General features: G+C 41.3%; 1 protein-coding gene across 3 annotated transcripts in view; it reads left to right on the plus strand.

Moving 5' to 3' along the window:
• The window catches only part of Nlk (nemo like kinase), a 125971-nt gene that overhangs the window by 93766 nt on the left and 12281 nt on the right, over nt 1–19924 (plus strand). For 2 of the 3 annotated variants that reach the window (XR_013111171.1, XM_034505392.2), the window contains exons 4-7: nt 6875–6981; nt 8481–8566; nt 12287–12496; nt 15471–15572. Coding sequence is in view for 2 of the 3 variants with exons in the window: in XM_034505392.2 (XP_034361283.2) it covers nt 6875–6981; nt 8481–8566; nt 12287–12496; nt 15471–15572 (505 nt within the window). In the remaining variant the exon portion in view is untranslated. The remainder of the gene's footprint in view (nt 1–6874; nt 6982–8480; nt 8567–12286; nt 12497–15470; nt 15573–19924) is intronic. The other variant, XM_076936215.1, reaches the window with a different exon arrangement.

Raw genomic sequence — 19924 nt, forward strand, 5'->3', positions numbered from 1 at the left:
GCACAGAGAAACCCTGTCTCGAAAAACCATTTAAAAAAAAAAAAGAGAGAGAGAGAGAGAGAGAGAGAAAGAGATCAACTTCTTAAAGCAACACAGAGACACTTTGGTTTTGTGTTGAGGACCGGAAGCCTGAGAGCTGCAGTGGCTGCCCCCAAACCTGGTTGTCCCTGCACCCTTCATTTGCATCCTTCATTTTTCTGAAGCAAATCAGTACATTTTGAAATTCATATTTCATGGAGCTACTTCACTAATTGCTGCAATCAGCAGCAATTTATTTTATAGCAGGGTTGTTCAAATCACTCTGAGGTTGGCACACCATGCACAGTGTGTTTTTAATGATCTTATTTTTAATGACTAGTTTTTATTTAGGAAATGGTTAATCTGCTAATATTCTCCTGGAAGCCTAAGCACTGGTTCCATGGTCATCTTTACCCGATGATAACTTAAAAGACCATCGTGAAGTCATTGACCCAGGAGGTACACCAGCTGTTAGAGAGGCTGTTCCATTTAGAAGGACCAAGAGAGGGTAATAGTACCCTGTTTTTACTCTTGTGTGGAGACCCTCATTAAATTACTCAAACAATAATCAGATAGATGCTGTTCAAGTTAATGGCACCTCTGAGGCCCTGTCAAGAGAGCTTTATTTAATGTGCAACAGACCTGGAGTGATGCAGGTGCCGTTTCAGGCCCTCATTTAATTTAAGCGGCTTTAGTTGGCATGGCAACTAGTTTAGACATCTGGGAAACATTATGCTGGGGATTGAGACTTCAGAGGATTTTGCTAGAGCAAAGCAGAAACCTTATAATGCAGTGTGTGTTACCTCTGGGGTTTTGCAGATACAGTGCTTGATTTTCAAATTTAGGAATTGTGTTTTCTGAGAAAAATTTTAAATGTCTTGGTAGTTGGATTGTTTTGTGTGATTATTTTTATTTAAATTTACTCATGGAATAAAGATGTGTTTCTCTTTAGACTGTACTATACTAAACTTAAAGCATGAACAAAACCCCTCATTTTCAGCTATTTTAATAATTTTTTTAAAACCTCATATCTTAAAACTTCAGTGTTGTATACTCAGAACCAATTAAAGGGAGTGAGGACCTTTCTTCACAAAGGTGAGCAGAGGAGAAGAGAAGTTGGCAGCTCTGTTATTTTGCCTAGACTTAGCTAGAACTTACCCAGTTCTATCATCCTCTTATGAACAAGACATGAACAAAATAAGTAATAAGCATTCATTTTAATTTTTCTATAAACACTTTCCTGGAAGGTTGGCTGGAAGGGTTTCAAGTTCCTGGGTCCTAAAGACAGTGACATATCGATATAGCTACTTGGATTTAGCAGAAGAAACACCTGATGCTTTTGTTCTGAGAGGACATGTGCACATGAATCTGTGGTCTTAGTTTCGTGGCTTGTTTCAAGTCAACCTTTATTTGGTGTTATGAAATTCTTGCCAATATTCCAGTTTATCCAGTATTCCAGTTCAGGCATGAACTTCATCTTGGCTTGGTATCTGTAATGCTGTATGAAGTTGTGTTTTCGGGGAGGTGGGGGTTGTTTTGTTTTTGTGGGGTTTTTTTTTTTTTTTTTTTTTTTTGGTTTTGGTTTGGTTTTTTTGTTTGTTTGTTTTTGTTGTTTTTTTGTTTTTTCTTTAGAAAGGAGAATTTAGTTATAAAGTATCTGTTGTGGCCAGAGAGATGACTCAGCAGGTAAGGGTGCTTCCTGCTCTTGGAGAGTACCTGAATTCCGTTTATAGCACCCATATCTGATAGTTTACAACTGCCCCTTTGTTGAAAATGCAGTCGCCCTTAGTAGAGAGCACACAGTGCCCTTCCCACTGGTCTCTGCTCCTGGCTTTTGTATCAGTTTGTTCCTTCCTAAGTTCAAGGTAGATTCACTAAGTGCTAGTTGCCCTTCTACTTGCTTGCATACCAGCTGTCGCACTAACACTGAAGTTTCTGGTGTCACAGCTGGGCTGCCAGTCCTGTAGTGTGGAAGGCAAGAAAAGAACATTGAGTCCTGGGGAAAAAAGCTGTAAGTAAGGTCGGTGGATGTGACAGACAGCCCACAAAGGTAAGTGCCTCAGTGGGTCCTTCCTCTAGGACTTGACTTCCCAGAGTAAAGCACAGCTTGACAACTGTCCTGCTCCCTGTGAGCTACAAAGATGGACTGAAATCTGCACAGCTTTTAAGCTTCAGGAATTTGTTCTGGAGATGGGAAGTTCAGTGTTGAGACACCTGATGGAGTTGGTGTCTGGTAAGGCCCTTCTTCCTGCTGCAGAGTCTTCTTCACTAACCTACAACAGTGGGACTGGGCAACTAATGAGCTCCCTTAGGCCTCTTTTATGGGGACACTAATCCCATGCATGAGGGCTCTGCCCTAATCTCCTAATCACCTCCCAAAGGCCCTCCCTCCCAGTATTCTGGGGTTAGGATTTCAGGGTGAGAGACATGGGAACACCAACAGCCAAATCCATGGAACACAATAATCTATGCAGGTTCCTTCCTTTCATTTGGTTTTCCTCTATGTAACGTTCCATTACTTGATCTCTGAAACTTAGAGAGCCAGCACAACTCAAGGATGGAAGCCAGGATTCATAGCACATACATACATGTAATCCCTCACTGGGAAGCCTGAAGCAGGATGAAAGTTGGAGGCAAGCCTTGACTGCATAGTCTCAAAAATTCTGCTTGTGTGTCTGCTTAACTTGGTGCAGAATTTTAGTGTTTCTCTATTTCTGTCCTGCATTAATATGTCTTAGAAAAAATAGTATATTCAGAAGGGTTAATATCCTTAATATGGAAGTCAGCTTTACAAGTGAACATGCATTACAGTAGAAAATTCAGCAAAGGGGCTGGGCATGTGACTCAGCTCCAAGAATGCTTGTCTAATACCCTAGTGTTGCTATCACTATGGTGAAACACCATGACCAGAAACAAGTTGGGGAAGAAAGGGTTTATTAGGTGTATTCTTCCACATCACTGTTCATGATGTCATAACATGAACTCATAACAGGGAAGGAACCTGGAGGCAGGAACAGATGCAGTGGCCACAGAGGGGTGCTGCTTACTGGCTTGGTCTCCATGGCCTGCTCAGCCTACTTTCTTATAGAACTCACCACCAGTGTGAGCTGGCCCCACCCACCATGGTATGGGTTCTCCTATATAGTTACTAATGAAGAAAATGACATACAGGCTTGCCTGGCTGCGGCCCAGTCTTACATTTTCTCAGTTGAGTCTCCCTCTTCTCAGAAGCTTGTGTCAAAGTTGACATAAAGTAGCTAACACACTAGCATGTATAAGCCCCTGGGTTGTATCCCATGAACCTTGGTATGGTACTCATCTGTAATCCCAGCACTGAGGAAGTGTAGGCAAGAAGAACAGGAGATCAAGGTCATCCTCAGCTTCATAGTGAGTTTGAGGCCCTCTTTTTTGAGACATGAGAGCCTGTCTCCAAAAAAAAAAAATGGATTGGGGAGTGTGCTTACAGTATGTAATCGAGAGAAGATCTGAGTTCTGGGACCCAGAACCCAAGGTTACTGTCTATGGAGCAGGGGGAAGTAGGGGCAGCCTGAGTTGCGTGTGATCCTATGAGGAAAGGATAAGATGGGCTCTCACTACCATGGTTTTTTTTTTTTTTTTTTTCTCCTGCTCAAACATAACAGGTGATCAGTAAACAAGTGAGTGGTTTTCAACCTGAAACTGTCGGTTGTCATCCCTTAGTACACAATACTGAAATGTTACTAAGTGATAGAAACTTCAGACTTGTGGGGCAGTGGTGGCGCACGCCTTTAAGCCCAGCACTTGGGAGGCAGAGACAGGTGTATTTCTGAGTTGGAGTTCAGTCTGGTCTACACAGTGAATTCCAGGACAGCCAGGGCTACACAGAGAAACCCTGTCTCAAAAAACAAAAAAGTTCAGACTTAAAAAGCAGAAACCTTAGCTGATTGTAATGAGAATGGAAAACAGATTGATTCTTACAGGATGTTTTAAAAGGCTCAGAATTGGAGGCATCAGGTGTTTCCTTAGAAAGCAGGATGCAGATGAACCACAAAGGACTTATTACATGCCTGTGGGGGAAACAGCAAGAACAACATCATCCTGCAGCCTGCAAGAGAGTACAAGGTTGTTTTCCTGGGTGCAGCATGCTGATCCAAGAGTCTCTGACTCTTCACGACACTCACAAGCTCTGGGTTTCTAATAGGGCTCTTTTCTGGGAAAATGAATTTACCTGAGAGGATCCACACATAATTGATGTCCCTTTGGATAGCAGTAACTTAAAGCTTCAAGAGAAACTCATGACACAACTAAGAGGAATATTAAATGAGCACTTAATATAAAAGATTCAAATAGCCTGAGAAATCATTCACTATATTTTAAACCTAAAATGATGTCCTATAATTGTACTTGAAAAAATCAATCAGATTCATGTAAAGCTGTATATAATGTTTGTTTCAAAGTTGTTTAAAATACTTTAAAAAAATAACCCTTAGATTCTCAACAAGATGAATTAATTAAATGAGTGTAGTAGTACTATAAACCTGTTACTTAGAAGGTAGAGGGAGGATAAGAAATTTAAGGTCATCTGCTGCATACTGGGCCCAAGGCCAGCCTGAGCTATTTGAGACTGTTTATTTGTTTGTTTGTGTTTAGTATAAAAGCAGGTGTATTGTGGTGGTGGTGGTGGGGCAGCTCTTGGGAGGGTTCGCTGGTCCCAAGGAATGGGGCCAGGAAAATCGCCAATCGCTGTGCAGACTGGAGATGAGTTTGGGGGTGGACACAGAAAGAGCATGTGGGTAGAGAAAATGAGAGAGAAAGACTGTTAAAAGGTGGCTTAGTTCAAAGAGGCAGGGTCCTGGGTAGGTCTCATCTTTTATTTACTCGGTTTTTTGTTTGTTTATTTGTTTGGGGGTTTGGTTTTTGTTTGTTTTTACAAAGAATCTTTTTTTATTTTGCTTTGCTTTTGTCTTTCAGAGGAAAAAAATTTAGGAATCTTCAAAAATATCAAAAGTAAAGATAACATAATTCCTGGATTGTTCACCTTCAACAAATAATCATTTTTTCCCCCAGTCTTCTCTATTCCTATCCCACCCCTTGGAGAGAGCCAGAGTGTTTTAAAATAGATTCCGAGAATCACGTTGCCTAACTTACAAATGCTTAAGTATGCGTTTCTGCTAAGTACCTCATCAGAACAAAATGAGTGTGGCATTGTGGCATCTAATGACATCAGTTAGCCCTTACTACTCGTCCATGATTGCCTCCAAGGGCTGTCTTTGAAGCAGGTTCTAAATGGAGCCCACATATTTGTACTTAGTTAAGTCTCTTGTTCTTCCATCCCGAGCATTCCTTCCTGCCTTCCTTCCCTCTCTCCACTTTTCCATGAGGCAGGCAGGAGAGCATATGTGAGTTAGGCTGTGTGACAGTGGTGGTTCTCTGAGAAGGGGAGTAGGGCTTGGTTAGTGTGTGATCTTCAAAAGTGACCAGTGCCAATTAATCCCAGCACTCTGGGGAAGCAGAGACAAGCTAATTTCTGTGAGTTCAAGGCCAACCAGAGCTACATAGATTCTTATCTTTTAAAAACAAAAAAAAGAAAAAAAAAACTTTTTTTTTTTTACACCATGACTACTCACTACCTCCTGTCTGGGCAGCTCTGGAGTTGGGTGTGTCCCCAGCCTGTTTGCAGCCCTTTCTGCTTAAGGCCTGGTTACTTAGAGGGCTTGAGTTCTCTAACAGAAACCTTAAACATTGTTATTTGTAAACAATACATTAAATGCCAATGTATGCATAAAAACAAAACAGTGTGTGCTGGCTGCTGTGTTTTAGGGATCTAGAGCCACCATTCAGAGAGACGGCAGCAGACTTGATGAGAAGAGGCCTAATGGTAGCTAAGCTCTGACGATAAAGCCAGCAGGGCTTTCCCCTGGAAAGATGGAGAGACATAGCAAGGGTGACTAAAGGTTTGTGTTTGGTGGTGTGAAGGAAAGGAGTGATCGGGACTTGAGTATTCAAGAGCGTGAATGTGAGGAAGGAAAGGGCTGAGGACCAAGCCTGGGATGTTCCTGCATTCAGAGGGGAGGAAAGGAGAAGGGACAGAAGAGCCAGAAATATCAACCATCGAGAGAGCAGAAAGCCTCCTAAGTGTCCCATGTTCCTCCCTTTCCCCCATCTGAAAGCAGTTTTCAACCACGTGTCACATATTAGCACAGATTCTGCTCTGCTTCTGTTTTGCCTTTTCCCGCTCACTTTAAAAGCTGTGAATTAAAGATTACTTAAAGAAACGTTCCAGTTAAATCATGAAGTCATGCGAACTTTTAACCACACCAACGGTAAAGCATGTCTGTTATTCTAATATAAATATAGCAAAAGGGGGGGGAGGGGATTTCTTAATTTCTGTAACATTTATGTGTCTTGTAAAAATTCTGAATTCCACCTTACCAATCTCCAGCTTTTTGTCATTTGAACCAAAACCTGAGACTACATCTGAGTACAGAGCTTGAAGCTCAGTAACTGGTTTCCATAAACATGCATAGTTCATCACATGGACGGTTAAAGGGCATTCCTGTTACTAGCCAAAACCTTGAAACTAACAGATCTTCACACTTAGCCTTGGCCTGGTTACTTTTAATTTTCTCTTGTGTAATAATTGTAAGGAGATCACTTGGTTGCTTACTTCAGTTCTTAAACTTGTACATCCTTTTAAATTTAGGTACTGTTTAATCCTGTAGTCACTGGAATTCTCATCTTTATCTGTGTGTCTAGAAGCTAGCTGTCTTCAAACTTCCCAGCCTTGACAATGGATGTTACCCTTTCAAATCTGATGATGGCAGTGAGCGGGTTGGGGGTCAGTTCTCTGACATCTCCTTAACTTAACAATTTGAAGATATGTTGTCACAGAATTGATGCAGAGTGACCTACATAAAATTATCGTCTCTCCTCAGCCACTCAGCTCAGATCATGTCAAAGTTTTTCTTTATCAGATTTTGCGAGGTAAGATTTCCCTTTATCAAGAAAAAGATAGTGTGGTGGTATAAATGTGTCGTTTTGCTCTTTGTTTGAACTTTATCCTGGCCTTCCAAGCCTTCTTCCCCAAAGATATTGGTGTGTTAACCAAAGTTGTTTCGCTGTTTTTGTGTTTGATGTTAAGTAGTGTGGGGTTAGAAGTGCTAGGTATTAAACTCGGATCTTTGAACGTGCTAGTCACATCCCTGTCAGGGGGCCTTTAAGGTGGCCACATATTTTTTATTTTTATTTTTATTAGGGCAGGGAAGGCAGGCAAGTAGATTAATCTAGGAAGGCAGGTAACCAGCAGTTTGCCACAAATCCCACTGGCCACCTTTAGCTCCTCATAGAGTGTGCATCATATAACCAGATTAAAAAGTGATTGTTATCTATAGAAGACATCCACCCTTCAAACCAATTATTGGTGGGCTTGTCTGAATATTTCTTGCTGTAGCTGAGTCCCACTCAACTCAAAATGACCCTTTAAACCCAGAGCAGATGGAGAAGGCCAGTAGACACAGCCGCTGAGTAACCCCTGACTGCCCGTAAGAGCTCAGACCTGGCTGAGAAGCAGCTTAAGCCAATGATTGATTTCTTCCTTTAGCCACCAGCTGTGTCCACAGTTCTACTGTGATAAATGGAAAATTATTTAAAGTTGAAACCACTTTCTTGTCTGGTGAAATACATGTTTCCCTAATATTCATAGAATTAAATTCTAGAAAGAAATTGAAAACCAAGGTCTTCCAAGTATCAAAATACATAAGCAATATTACAGCAACAAAAAAGTTCACTTGTGATAAATCTGTAGATATTCTGTAGTAGGGAAATGGGGAAAATTCTTGGCTCATCTACAGTTGTAAAGAATACGTTTTACTACATTTTCTTCCAAAAAGGAATCATTATAAAATTGTAGCATACACTGCTACTGAAGACCAACCAGTCTTTTAAGATGTCAAAACTATTTTGAGACGATTAAGTGCCCTCCTGGCTGTCAGTAGTGGCTAGGGCTGTTGACAGATCTGGGCAGGTCCCTGCCTTTTGTCCTGTCACTGAAATGCTTATCCTAAGAAAGGCCTCCTGTAGGTTAATGGACACTTCTGTGTTAGAGCAGATTCAGAGTCACAGGTTGGGAGTATCAATAGCAGAACGCTGTCCAGTAGCCAAGCTGAGGAGCAGTTCAAGGATGTTGGCATGGCCAGTCTTAACTGCAGGGCCTGACAGACTTACCTGTGCTTCAAGCCATGTAATCTTTTAAATTATAGACATTGTCTCTGACATGTGCAAACTGTGTGACATTTTACTGCAACAAAATTACAGTGTTTTGAAGAAGACTAAGCCAAGCCTTTAGTAATATTCTTTAGCTTTTGTTTAGGGAGTGATTTTAAATCGTTTAGTTTGCTCCTGTTTAAGTTTTTATGTGTGTGTGATCATTGCTTAAGTAAAACGAATTAAATATCTGCAATTAAAATTGTGTTTGTTTGTTTCAGGTTTGAAATATCTCCATTCAGCTGGCATTTTACATCGAGACATTAAGCCAGGGAATCTCCTTGTGAACAGCAACTGTGTTCTAAAGGTAGCTTTTCAGTTATTAAAGGTCCAGGAAAAATAAGATGTCTGGCTCAAGAGCAGCATTTCCCTACCTCATGGGAAGAGTAGAAAGCAGTTGCCTTCAGCCCATCTCATCAAGGCCATTGGAACTAGTTTGTGGTCCTGGCTCTGGGGGCTTTTTTGTTTGTTTGTTTGTTTGTTTGTTTGTTGTTCTTTTTAAACATGTTTTGCTTGTGTTTTCAAACTCTGATATGAGAATTATAATGTCACAAAAAAGAAGGGCAATCTTTCAGAAACAATTGTTCCATATTATAGGAAGTGTTTTTCAGAAGGAACAGACTCCTGGCTTCTGCTGTGTGACATTGAGATGTGGCTTGGGAAGGTGCCTGCTTCTTTCACGGCTAGCATCACTGTGCGCTGTGACATTGCAGTAGCAAAGGGAAGCACAGGCATGCTTGAAAGTTAAAGTGCTGTGCCAGGAAAGGGCCTTGCACCTAGTGGATGTATTTCTACATTATAGTAGTCAAATCTTCCCCCACAGAATAACAGTCCCCAGATCTCAATTTAGACAGCAGGATGAGACTATGTCTCAAGAAATAACAAAGCTGTACATGTTTCTGTATGATGGGAATCCCAGTGGTTCAGAAGTAAAGGCAGGAGGTTAAATAAAAACCACCTAAAACAAGTATTCCCACACCTCGAGTCATCACCTTCATTTTCAAGGGTTCCTTCCTCTCGTTGTCCATCCTTAGTTAAAAGCTTCTCTAACAGCAAAATCCACTATGCATTTCTCAGACCTTTAATACACAAATGTATTTTTCAAACTCTGGAATGTTGGAAGGTTTATCATCATTTCCCTCATCATAGAAACTAGAAATAGGGGCCAGAGAGGGGGCTCAGTTAAGAAAGCTTGTCACTCCAGTTTCAGAGGATCCGATGCCTCTTGTGACCTCTGTGGGTTCCTATACACAAGGTGTGCATGCATACACATAACATTAAATATTTTGTATAGGAAAAATAGAAACTGGGCGGTGATGGCACGTGTCTTTAAACCTAGCACTCAGGAGGCAGAGACAGGTGGGGTCTCTGTGAGAGCAAAGCCAGCCTGGTCTACAGAGTGAGTGCCAAGATAGCCAGGGCTACACAGTCAGACCCTGTCTCAAAAGAGAGGGAGGAAGGAAGGAAGGAAGGAAGGAAGGAAGGAAAGAAAGAAAGAAGGAAGGAAGAAAAAGAAAATGTGAACTAAAAGCTTAGCATACTGTCTCTGTGTAAGGAGATGAGAGTTTGCTCCTATGGCGGCCGCTTCCTGTGGTGTCCCAGCCTGCGATTATTCTCAGCATTCAACTGATCCATTAAGATGGAAAAGAGCTCATTTCTCAGTGTTACCTACTTTTAAAATAATGAAGTGTTCCCTAATAAATATTAAAGCCAAATATATGAATTCATTTATTTCTACTTTAAATGCTTTCTTTGAGCTGTGGGTCAGTTCTCCTTTCAAGCAGGTGGACTGTGTTGTTTGTCAATGAAAGTCCTCCGTTATATCTGAAAAGAGCCTCCCTGATTTAACTCCAGTGCTGTTTCCCTGAAAGTAGCTGATAGCACAGTTTGTTCTTTTGTTCCCAAAGAAAAATTATTGCCCCAGAATCTTCTTCCATGTTCCTTCTGCATGCCTGAGTCTTTCCTTCTGCTGCTTGGTAATTTTAAACAAAGCTTATGATCTATAACTTTATCTACCTCTATCTATCTATCTATCTACCTATCTATCTATCTATCTTGGAGAAGGGGTCTCACTATGTAGCCCCAGCAGGCCTAAAATTCACTATGTAGATCAAGATCAAAACTAAATCCCTATAACTCATTTTAGTTAAAAATATTTTTATACCTTATAGTTGGGAATTCTTGTTCTATTTATACTAAATCAATGATACGATATTTTCAGACAGTTCCTATTTGGTTTTTGGCTGAAGACCTTCAAGGGAAATTTTGTGTTGATCCTGTCATGCCTGTGCTATTAATTACCTGAAGTCTGGCCAGGCGCCTTTAATCCCAGCACTTGGGAGGCTGAGGCAGGCGGATTTCTGAGTTTGAGGCCAGCCTGGTTTACAGAGTGAGTTCCAAGACAGCCAGAGCTACACAGAGAAACCCTGTCTCTGGGAAAAAAAAAATTACCTGAAGTCTAGTCTGTTCTCCAGATCATCTTTAGTGCTGTGGCTATATGGATAGGTAACTGAAGGAGAATAACCTTTCTGAGTTGAGTAGACGTCCTCATGAAGCCCTCTTCTGTTGACTGGATTGATGTAGCTTAGACCAGCCTGTTCTACAGAGTGAGTTCCAGGACAGCCAAGGCTATACAGAAAAACCCTGTCCAAAAAAAAAAAAAAAAAAAAAAAAAAAAAAAAAAAAAAAAAAAGGCATTTGTGCCAAGCCCATCAAAATATGCCTCTTTTATTTTAATTTCTTCCATGTAAATGGCTTCGTTAAGCTGAAGTATGCATTCAGCCATGTTTAGAGTTCATTGGTTTTGATTTTGGTTTAATTATTGGTTTAGAATAGGCTAAAGTATTTGTTTTCCTGTTGCTGGACATTGAACCCAGGCCCTTAAACATAAAGGCAACTGCTCTTTTACTGAGCCACATCTCCAGCCTGGAGAAGAATATTTTTAAAAGATGCATAATTTTAAAGGGAGCAGACCATAATGATGTGTGATTCTAGTCCCAGGGGATCTGATACCTTTTTCTGGCCTCTGTGCACACCAGGCATACATACAGGTAAAACTCGGATATGCATAAAATAATGCAAAATTTAAAAGATGCATAATTTTACATAGAAACATTGAAGTTAGAATTTTCTTTTGTCCAAATAAGATCTTTTTTGTTGTTTTTTGTTTTTCGAGACAGGGTTTCTCTGTGTAGCCCTGGCTGTCCTGAAACTCACTCTGTAGACCAGGCTGGCCTTGAACTCAGAAATCCTCTTGCCTCTGCCTCTCAAGTGCTGGGATTAAAGGTGTGCACCACCACTGCCCAGCAAGATCATATTCTTATAGTGATAACAATATCCTATACCTGTATCATTTTTTAAAAGTTTATGAGTAGTTTTTCAAGGTTTATTCATGTATATGTAGTGAGGTTTTTCTGTTGCTGCTACTGTTTTTCCAGGTATAAATGTGTCTGTCTAGCTGAGTCTCCTAGCTTGATTTCCATTATTATGATATGATAAAGACCATGACAGAGAACAACTTAGAAGATGGGGTTTATTTGGCTTTGCATGTCCAGGGTCACAGTCTATTAAGAAACACCAAGGCAGAATCTCCAGGTAGGAACTGAAGCAGAAGCCTTGGAGGAGTGTCGGCTTGCTCCTTCTGGGCTTTTTTTTTTTTTTTTTAACCAACCACAGCCACCTGCCCAGGGATGGTGTGGCCCACAGTGGGCTACACCCTTCCACATCTGTCAGTAACCAAAACAAAACATGTCCACAGGCCAGTCTTATGGGAATATTTCCTCAATTGAGTTTCCCTATTCTCTAGTATGTCTATGTTTGTCAAGGTGACAAAATCTAAGGACACTGAACATGGCATGGTGGCATGTGCCTATGATCCTAGCTCTTCGGGAATATGTAACAGAAGGCTCAGGTGTCAAAGGTCACCCTCAGCTAGCTATATAGCAAGCTTAAAACTACACTGTCTGAAAAGTAAACAGAAGAAGGTAGGTGTCTGTTTGATAATGTCTTAACTGCCTTTTCTATTTAGATTTGTGATTTTGGATTGGCCAGAGTGGAAGAATTGGATGAATCCCGTCATATGACTCAGGAAGTTGTTACTCAGTATTACCGGGCTCCGGAGATCCTGATGGGCAGCCGTCACTACAGCAATGCTATTGACATCTGGTCTGTCGGGTGCATCTTTGCAGAACTACTGGGCCGAAGAATATTGTTTCAGGCACAGAGTCCCATTCAGCAGGTGTGATTTTGCTTTTTGGCTCTATTTGCTTTTAATTCAGCTATGGATTTGAAAGGAAAGCCATATCTTGAGTTTATTCATTGTACTGTCTTAATTGGCTTTTAGCAAATTCAGGTTCACTCGAAAGCCATAAAGTTATAAAGTTGGAGATTGCAGAGGTTCATTCTACAAGTTAGGAGCCTATTAGAGAAAGTGTTGACTTTATTACATGCACTGGTGCATAGCAGCAAATTTGGCTCTACAGTTACATAGGTAGGTATGGTCTTGAGTTGTTAGAGGATATCTGTTTCTTCCAGCTGAATAGCTGTGATCTTACAATGTATTTGATGACTTAGCATACTTCTTCTTTGTGCATAGACTATATACTTTTTGTGTTGATTTCTTCAAATCTGAACATTTAGAAAAATTCTTATCTTTATTATTAGGCTAAAATATTGAGATATGGTATAGAACACCAGAAGATAATTAAAATAAAGTTTTAAGAAATCATTTGCAGCCAGCTGTCCTGGCACACACCTTTAATACCAGCACTCCCAAGGCAGAGACCATTAGGATTTCTGTGAGTTCCAGGCCATCCTGATATACATATGGAGTTCCAAAGTTTAAGGCTAGCTAGAACTATATAGTAAGACCTGCCCCAAAACAAAAAGAGGGTCAGGTGGGATTAAAGGTTAGCACCTTTAATTTCAGCACCCGGAAGGAAGAGGCAAGCAGATCTTTTTTGAGTTTTGAGGCCAGCCTAGTTTATAAAGTGATCTGTAGAACAGCCAGGGCTACACAGAGAAAACCTGTCTCAAAAAAAAACGAGGGGGGCCGGAGGCAGGGAGGAAGAAAAGGAGGAAAAAGGGATTGGGAGAGCTGCAGAGATAGAGATAGCTCAGTGGTTAAGACCACTTGCTATTCTTCCAGAAGACCTGAATTTGGTTCCCAGCATTCATGTCTGATGGTTCAGTGTTGCCTATCACTTAAGCTCTGAGGGATCTAACTGCTCTGACCTCTAAGGATTCTTGCACTCGAGTGTACATACACAGACTACACACACACACAATTAAAAATAATTTTTTAGGGCTGATGAGATGGCTCAGTGGTTAAGAGCACTGACTGTCATAAGTTCAAATCCCAGCAACCATATGGTAGCTCACAACCATCTGTAATGATATCTGATGCCCTCATATGGGTTGTCTGAAGACAGGCCAGATCAAGTAGGGGTCCCAGAACAAGAGGGCGAAGGGAAGGAGGGGGGTGGATAATTTTTTTAGGTTTAAAAACAAAGTGAGCATTGGTGGCATACACCTTGAATCCTTGTACTTGGGAGGCAGGGGCAGTGGATCTTTATGGGTTTGAAGATAACCTGGTCTACATAAAAATGTCCAGGATAGCCAGGGCTGTATAGTGAAACCGTGAATTTGAAGAAAAAGGAGGAGGAGGAAGAAGAGGAAGAGAGGGGAAGAAAGAGGGGGAGGAGGGGGAGGAGGAGGAGGCAGCAGCTTAGTGTTAGGGCACCAGCTTCAGCTATATGACATGACAACTATCTACAAGAGTTCTGACACTCTCTTCTGACCCCTTCAAGCACTGCGATGCATACATTTGTTGCACAGACATTCATGCAGACAAAAATACTCATAAAAAGAATAACTCTTAGAATAATTTTTAGAAAAAAAAAAACACTTGGAGCTAAGTGTGGTATCTCAGCACTTGAGAAACAGGGGGAAAGTTCATATAACAGGTTCTAACAAAGTCTACAAGTCTGTGCTTTCCAGCTTTACCTAATCACTGGGTGTTTATCATTAGTGTGTGGGATAATAATCATCACAGAAAACAGCTGTTTTATAGTTTTATAGTCGAACTTCTATGTGGAATTAGTTATTCTCTCTTGTATTTTCTGTCTTTGAGAAATCAATGAACTGGGCACTGAACTGCAACAGGCTTTATCAAAGAGTTCATCTTCCATAGAGATCTGTCCCATGTTAGTGTGAGGGTGTCTACTGGGCAGTCATTTTCTTCTGAGTGGTTGTTAAAGCCCTGCCAGTGTCATAGCCACACTTCCCGCAGAAAGGGTCTAGAGATCTTAGCCTGGGGATGGGGGAGCCAGTTTCTCAAGCATTCCCATTACCCAAATACCAGTGCTGATAGCTGCCTGCGGTTAAAATAGGGCTGGATATGGTGTTCTCTGGGCATGAATCTCCCATCCTAGGAAGATCCAAATGAACTGTTGCTGTTAATTAGGTTATAGAGTCAGAACAATGTCAGCACCAAAAAGTTGGTGAGGTGGTTTGCTACCTACAAAGACTTGTTTACAGGAAGACCTTCTATCAGTTTCCTTTAATCATGCCCAGCTCCATAAATGTGGCCTCGTGTGGCATCATGGTTTTCTAAGTTCCACATTTTTCTGCCAATGTAAGAGGTTTCTAGAATGTAAACGGTATGTGCTGGTCCAAACATTGAGCATTTACCTTCTATTTCAAGAGTGAATGCTTTGGGTATTTATTATATTACAGATACTGGATTTGTAGATTAGCCTCTTAAAGAGCTTGAGTCCATTTGAAGCATTAAAATCAATTCATTAACTTTGAAAAGAATACTCTTTAGACACTGCCTTCAAAGATTATAACTGCTATGGTTTTAAAGCAGTGGGGCACAGAGATACAACTCCAATGTTACTCTAGTATAGGAGCCCAACTGGCCTCAGGCTCACAGGCCTGTCTTAGCCTCCTAAGTGTAGAATTACAGGTATGTACCACCTAACCTGATTTCTTTAAAAAAAAAAAAAAAAAAAAAAAAATAGGCCAGAAAGTAAAAGAAAGAGCTCTTATCAGAGCTGACTTGAAAGTGTTGTGGTTCTAAGGTTTTTTTTTTTTTTTTTTTTTTTAAAAAAAAAGTGGCACTCATTTTCATTTCTAGGGCTACAACTTAAGTCTAATGAAAAGCTGTTTCTGTGATCTACTGTCGAGCTGTACTTCATGTTCTCTTGCAGTTGGATTTGATCACAGATCTGTTGGGCACGCCATCACTGGAAGCAATGAGGACAGCTTGTGAAGGTGCTAAGGCACACATACTCAGGGGTCCTCATAAACAGGTAAAGAGGTAAAGAGGGGAAGTCTGTCTCTGGCAACTGGCCACAAAGAAAGAATTTCTATCCCAGAGATGTTGCTTATAGGTTGTAGACACATATGTATACAGACACATATACACAAACAGATATTCTACAAGTACGATCTCTGTTCTATGTATATGACCATAAATGGTAAGTGGTATGTGGCCATGCCCAGTACCATAGGAGAAAAATGCATGTTTTTATAGCACCACTGCTTATGAGTGACAGGTGACCTCTCAGTGGTCTCGAAGTATTTTCAGTTTGTGGGGAGAAAGCTTGGACCTCAGTTCATGTGAGTCAGGATACCGACTCCAAACACTAAGCCCAAATAACCACCAGTGTCCCTTTGCCTTGCAAGGATGCAAAGCAGTTGCTGTTGTGCTCTTACCACTAGCATCCTATCAGACCCCACTGTGGTTGCCAGTATTAAGAAGGACTGCCTAATTCTCACTGATCAATATTACTTGCAACCAGCCAGATCACTGCTAAGAAAGCTGGGATGCTTTTTATCCACTCTTGATTAAGCAGTGACCCTGTAAGCGCAGAAAACTTAATGATGGGAAGAGTGAGTAAGGGGAATGCTTTTCCTAGGAACAAGAAACAAGTGAACCAGAAAGGCTTGAGCTGGACAAGCAAGGCTGGCTTCCTCAGCCTTGCCTTCCTTTCTTTTACACTGGGCGTTTAGGTGAACTGATTGATTGCTCAGGTGAACTGAATGATCGAACAAAAGAAAGGCTGAGTTTGACATTCTTCCCCTGAAACTGCTGGGCAGACATTTGATCAAGGCTCCACCCTGCAGTGCAGTTAAGTTCTCAAACACTGGCTCAGGCCAGTAAATAGAGGTGCTTGTATTTGTTTTTATTCATAATTGTTTGTTGAGGCAGGGCTCCAGTTATCTTTAACTCACTGTGTCAATCAAGTTGGCTCAATTTCACAGCAGCCCACCTGGCCAAGCTTACATTTAAAGAGCATCCTTCTGGGTATATCCTTTGGTTGCATCTTGTTCAAACTATGAAATAATTTGAGGACCTGACTTAGACATAGAAGAATGCAGTAACTTTTAAAAAGATTTATATTATGTTAAACTATGTGTACATGTCTGTGTGGGTGTGTGCACAGGTTTGTAGGAAGCTGAAAACGATACCCCTGGAGCTGAAGTTACTGGCATTTGTGAACTAACCTCAGGTCCTCTGCAAGAGCAGTACTTACTCTTAACCATCTCTCAAGCTCCCAGGAATTCAGTGACTATTAACCAACAGGAGGCTCTGTATTACAGGTGTAGCTACAAGATCTGCTATGCTATTTATTGATGAGCATCAGGAACATTAATCCAATTTGTTAGTATCTTAGAGTAAATGTGTCCTTGAAAATAGAACAATTTTCCTCCTTTATTGACCTCATGGATTTAATAAATCTACCCATCCAAAGATAACCAGTAATGAAAGTGTGAAGATCAGACACCCTGGTATCACTTCTCTAGCAATTGTTAGTACTTATCAGCTAGTCAGTTCTCTGTCAGTGTTATGTACTACATAACGACTGAGAGAGCAGGCCTTCCTGAGACTTTCCTGACAAGTGTAAAGCAGCTTGAAAATGTCTTACTGCACCAAAGCAATGTGTGCTTCTTTGAACACTCTGGGCTCAGAATGAGCCGGGTTTCTCATTTTAAAAAACAACAACAACAACTACAGAAGCACAGCAGCTGTAAGAGTCTAGAGCCCCCAGTTTGGCAGCACAATCCTGTATCTCCAGCATTCAGAAGTGGAAAAGGGGATTGTGTGTGGAAGCTAGGTTGGGGTACCCATCCACAGGCTCAGAAAAGAGACTTTTCAAAAGCCCAGCTCTTTCTATTCAAGAAAAGAATATTACAATATTACATTATTTTCTAAAGCAGAAGAAGGAAGGAAGGAAAACTTAAAAGTGTGTTTTTAAGTTAAATAAGCTTAAACTAAATAAATTCTATTGGAATCCTTTCTTCTACATTTCTACATGGCTTGGCCTCTTGGTGAGTTGTAACTCCTGGAGTTTAAGGTTATGCCTACCAGGTTGGTTGTCTGGTGGCCTGAGAGGAGTACCACAGTAAACATTAGTCTTAGTTTTAGAATGTTTGATATTGGAGAAAGAGTTGGGAGGCTGAGTTAAGAGAGCTGCTACCCAGAGGTGCTTGAACTTTGGCTTTCGGAAAAAGGGCTTTACTCTGCAGCAGTCTCCCAGGCTGGTGGTTTGCCTAGTGTGTGCTGTACCTGTGTGGGTACGGTGGCTCATTAAAGGCCTTCTCTATGGTTCCTCACGGCGTGGCCCCAATGACACAAGAAAGTCCATGGGTTTTTACAGGCTTTAATGTCATGGCGGATGGTGGATGGATCTGGATGCACCCCCCTGAAACTCAGGGCAGACCTGAGTTAAATAGGAAGGGAGAGAGGAGGGAGGGGCTGGGGAAGAATGCTTAATTGGCTCCACCCTCTGGCTTTCAGGCATCTCATTAGTATGTAAATCTGTCTAGGGCCTCAGGCCCTATAGACCTCTCTGTGGGAGGGGCTGTGGAGGGCTGAAGCTAAATGAAAAGAACCAGGGCCCAGGAGCAGAGCCGAACTCCTGCCATCCAATAAGGGTCTGGGGTTCCAGGCTTATGCTCGACCAAGCACCCAGCTGCTTCTCACAACCCACCGCCCCACATACCTGTGTATGCATATCTACCACAGGCAACTGACTATAGTATACGCGCTTCCACTTTTTTCCCTCCATTTCGGGAACTGGTGTTGATCTACATTTGCTAGTTGGTCTATATGCCATCGCTGAGTTCTGAGTGAAGTTCAGTCTCTTGAAGCTCTCTGAGTAAGCCACCAGTCTTTTTCCCTCCCACTGCCCCTCCACCTCCACCTCCACCTCATGGTATACATCCAGACACTTGTAGGCCTACTAACAGCTTCACCGAAAGTGATGACTCTTTACAGTTGGAAGAGACAACTGCATACAAGCTTATTTGGTATGTAGATAACTAAATACTTTCACAACGATTTTTTCTGTTCTTGGTTTCTTGTTTTTGGTTTTGTGGGTTTTTTTTTTTTTTTTTTTTTTTTTTTTTTTTTTTTTGGTTTTTCGAGACAGGGTTTCTCTGTATAGCCTTGGCTGTCCTGGAACTCACTCATTAGACCAGGCTGGCCTCGAACTCAGAAATCCGCCTGCCTCTGCCTCCCAAGTGCTGGGATTAAAGGCGTGCGCCACCACCGCCCGGCTTGTCTGAGTTTTTTGAATTAGAGTCTTGATACGTATCTTGTGATCCTCCTGCCTCAGCCTCTTCAGTGCTGGGATTATAGGTGTGCACCACTATTCCCAGTTTATGTACTCTGCTTCAAAGAATTAATTTGGTCCCCAAGATACAATGTGTAGCTTGTATATCATGGCTATGTATATCATGGCTGTTCTACCAATCCACGCTGTTTAGTTGACTCAAGGCTCAGCTTGGGGCATGCACACTCTGTTTCTCTCTGGGCTAATGTGATGATGAGGAACGCAGGCTGTGCTGTTGGTCTCAGGTTTACCACATTACACAGCAGGTACAATGGTGTCCTGTGGGTGGACAGAGAGTTTGTAGACAGGTTGTATAAGGATCCCTAATTACTCACTCTATGACTTTGAACACATTATTTAGCCTCTGTGAGCCTTGGTGTCAATCAGTAAAATGGAGATAAAAATAGTTTCTCTGCCTGGTAAGATAGCCTCCAACCCTTCTGGCCTGCTTTTAGTCCCCAGAACACATATGGTGATAAGAGAAAATTGACTTCCTGGTAGTTGTCCTCTGACATCTACACATGTGCTTTGGCACCAGCATGCACATACATACATACATACATACATACATGTAGTAGTAAAACTTAGTACCCATGAGCCACTTACTTTTTTTGGGTCCCTTCCCAGCTGTGGAGAACTGTTGCTTTACCTCTCAATAAACTTTTCTTGTCATTCAGAAATATATTTTTTTCTATCATTAAATTATTGTATTTGAGTTAGCTAAAGAGATGGCTTAGTGGTTAAGAGCACATACTAGTCTGGCATAGGGTCTGACTTTAATTTCCAGCACCCATGTCAGGCAGCTCACAGCTACCTGTAACTACAGGTCCAGGGAATCTAGTGCCATCTGGCTGGTCTGGAACTTGCTATATAGACAAGGCTGGCCTCAAAGTCATAGCCAGAACTATATAGGGAGAACCTGTCTCAATAAACTAAAATAAAATAATCTTTTTACATTATTACAATAATTAAGAAATAATACATGTAAGGAGAACATGAACTAGTGTATGTCACATAAGAAACATTTTGTTTTTTTTTTTTCG

Source organism: Arvicanthis niloticus, chromosome 6, assembly GCF_011762505.2.
Source record: "Arvicanthis niloticus isolate mArvNil1 chromosome 6, mArvNil1.pat.X, whole genome shotgun sequence".
NCBI lineage: Eukaryota > Metazoa > Chordata > Mammalia > Rodentia > Muridae > Arvicanthis > Arvicanthis niloticus.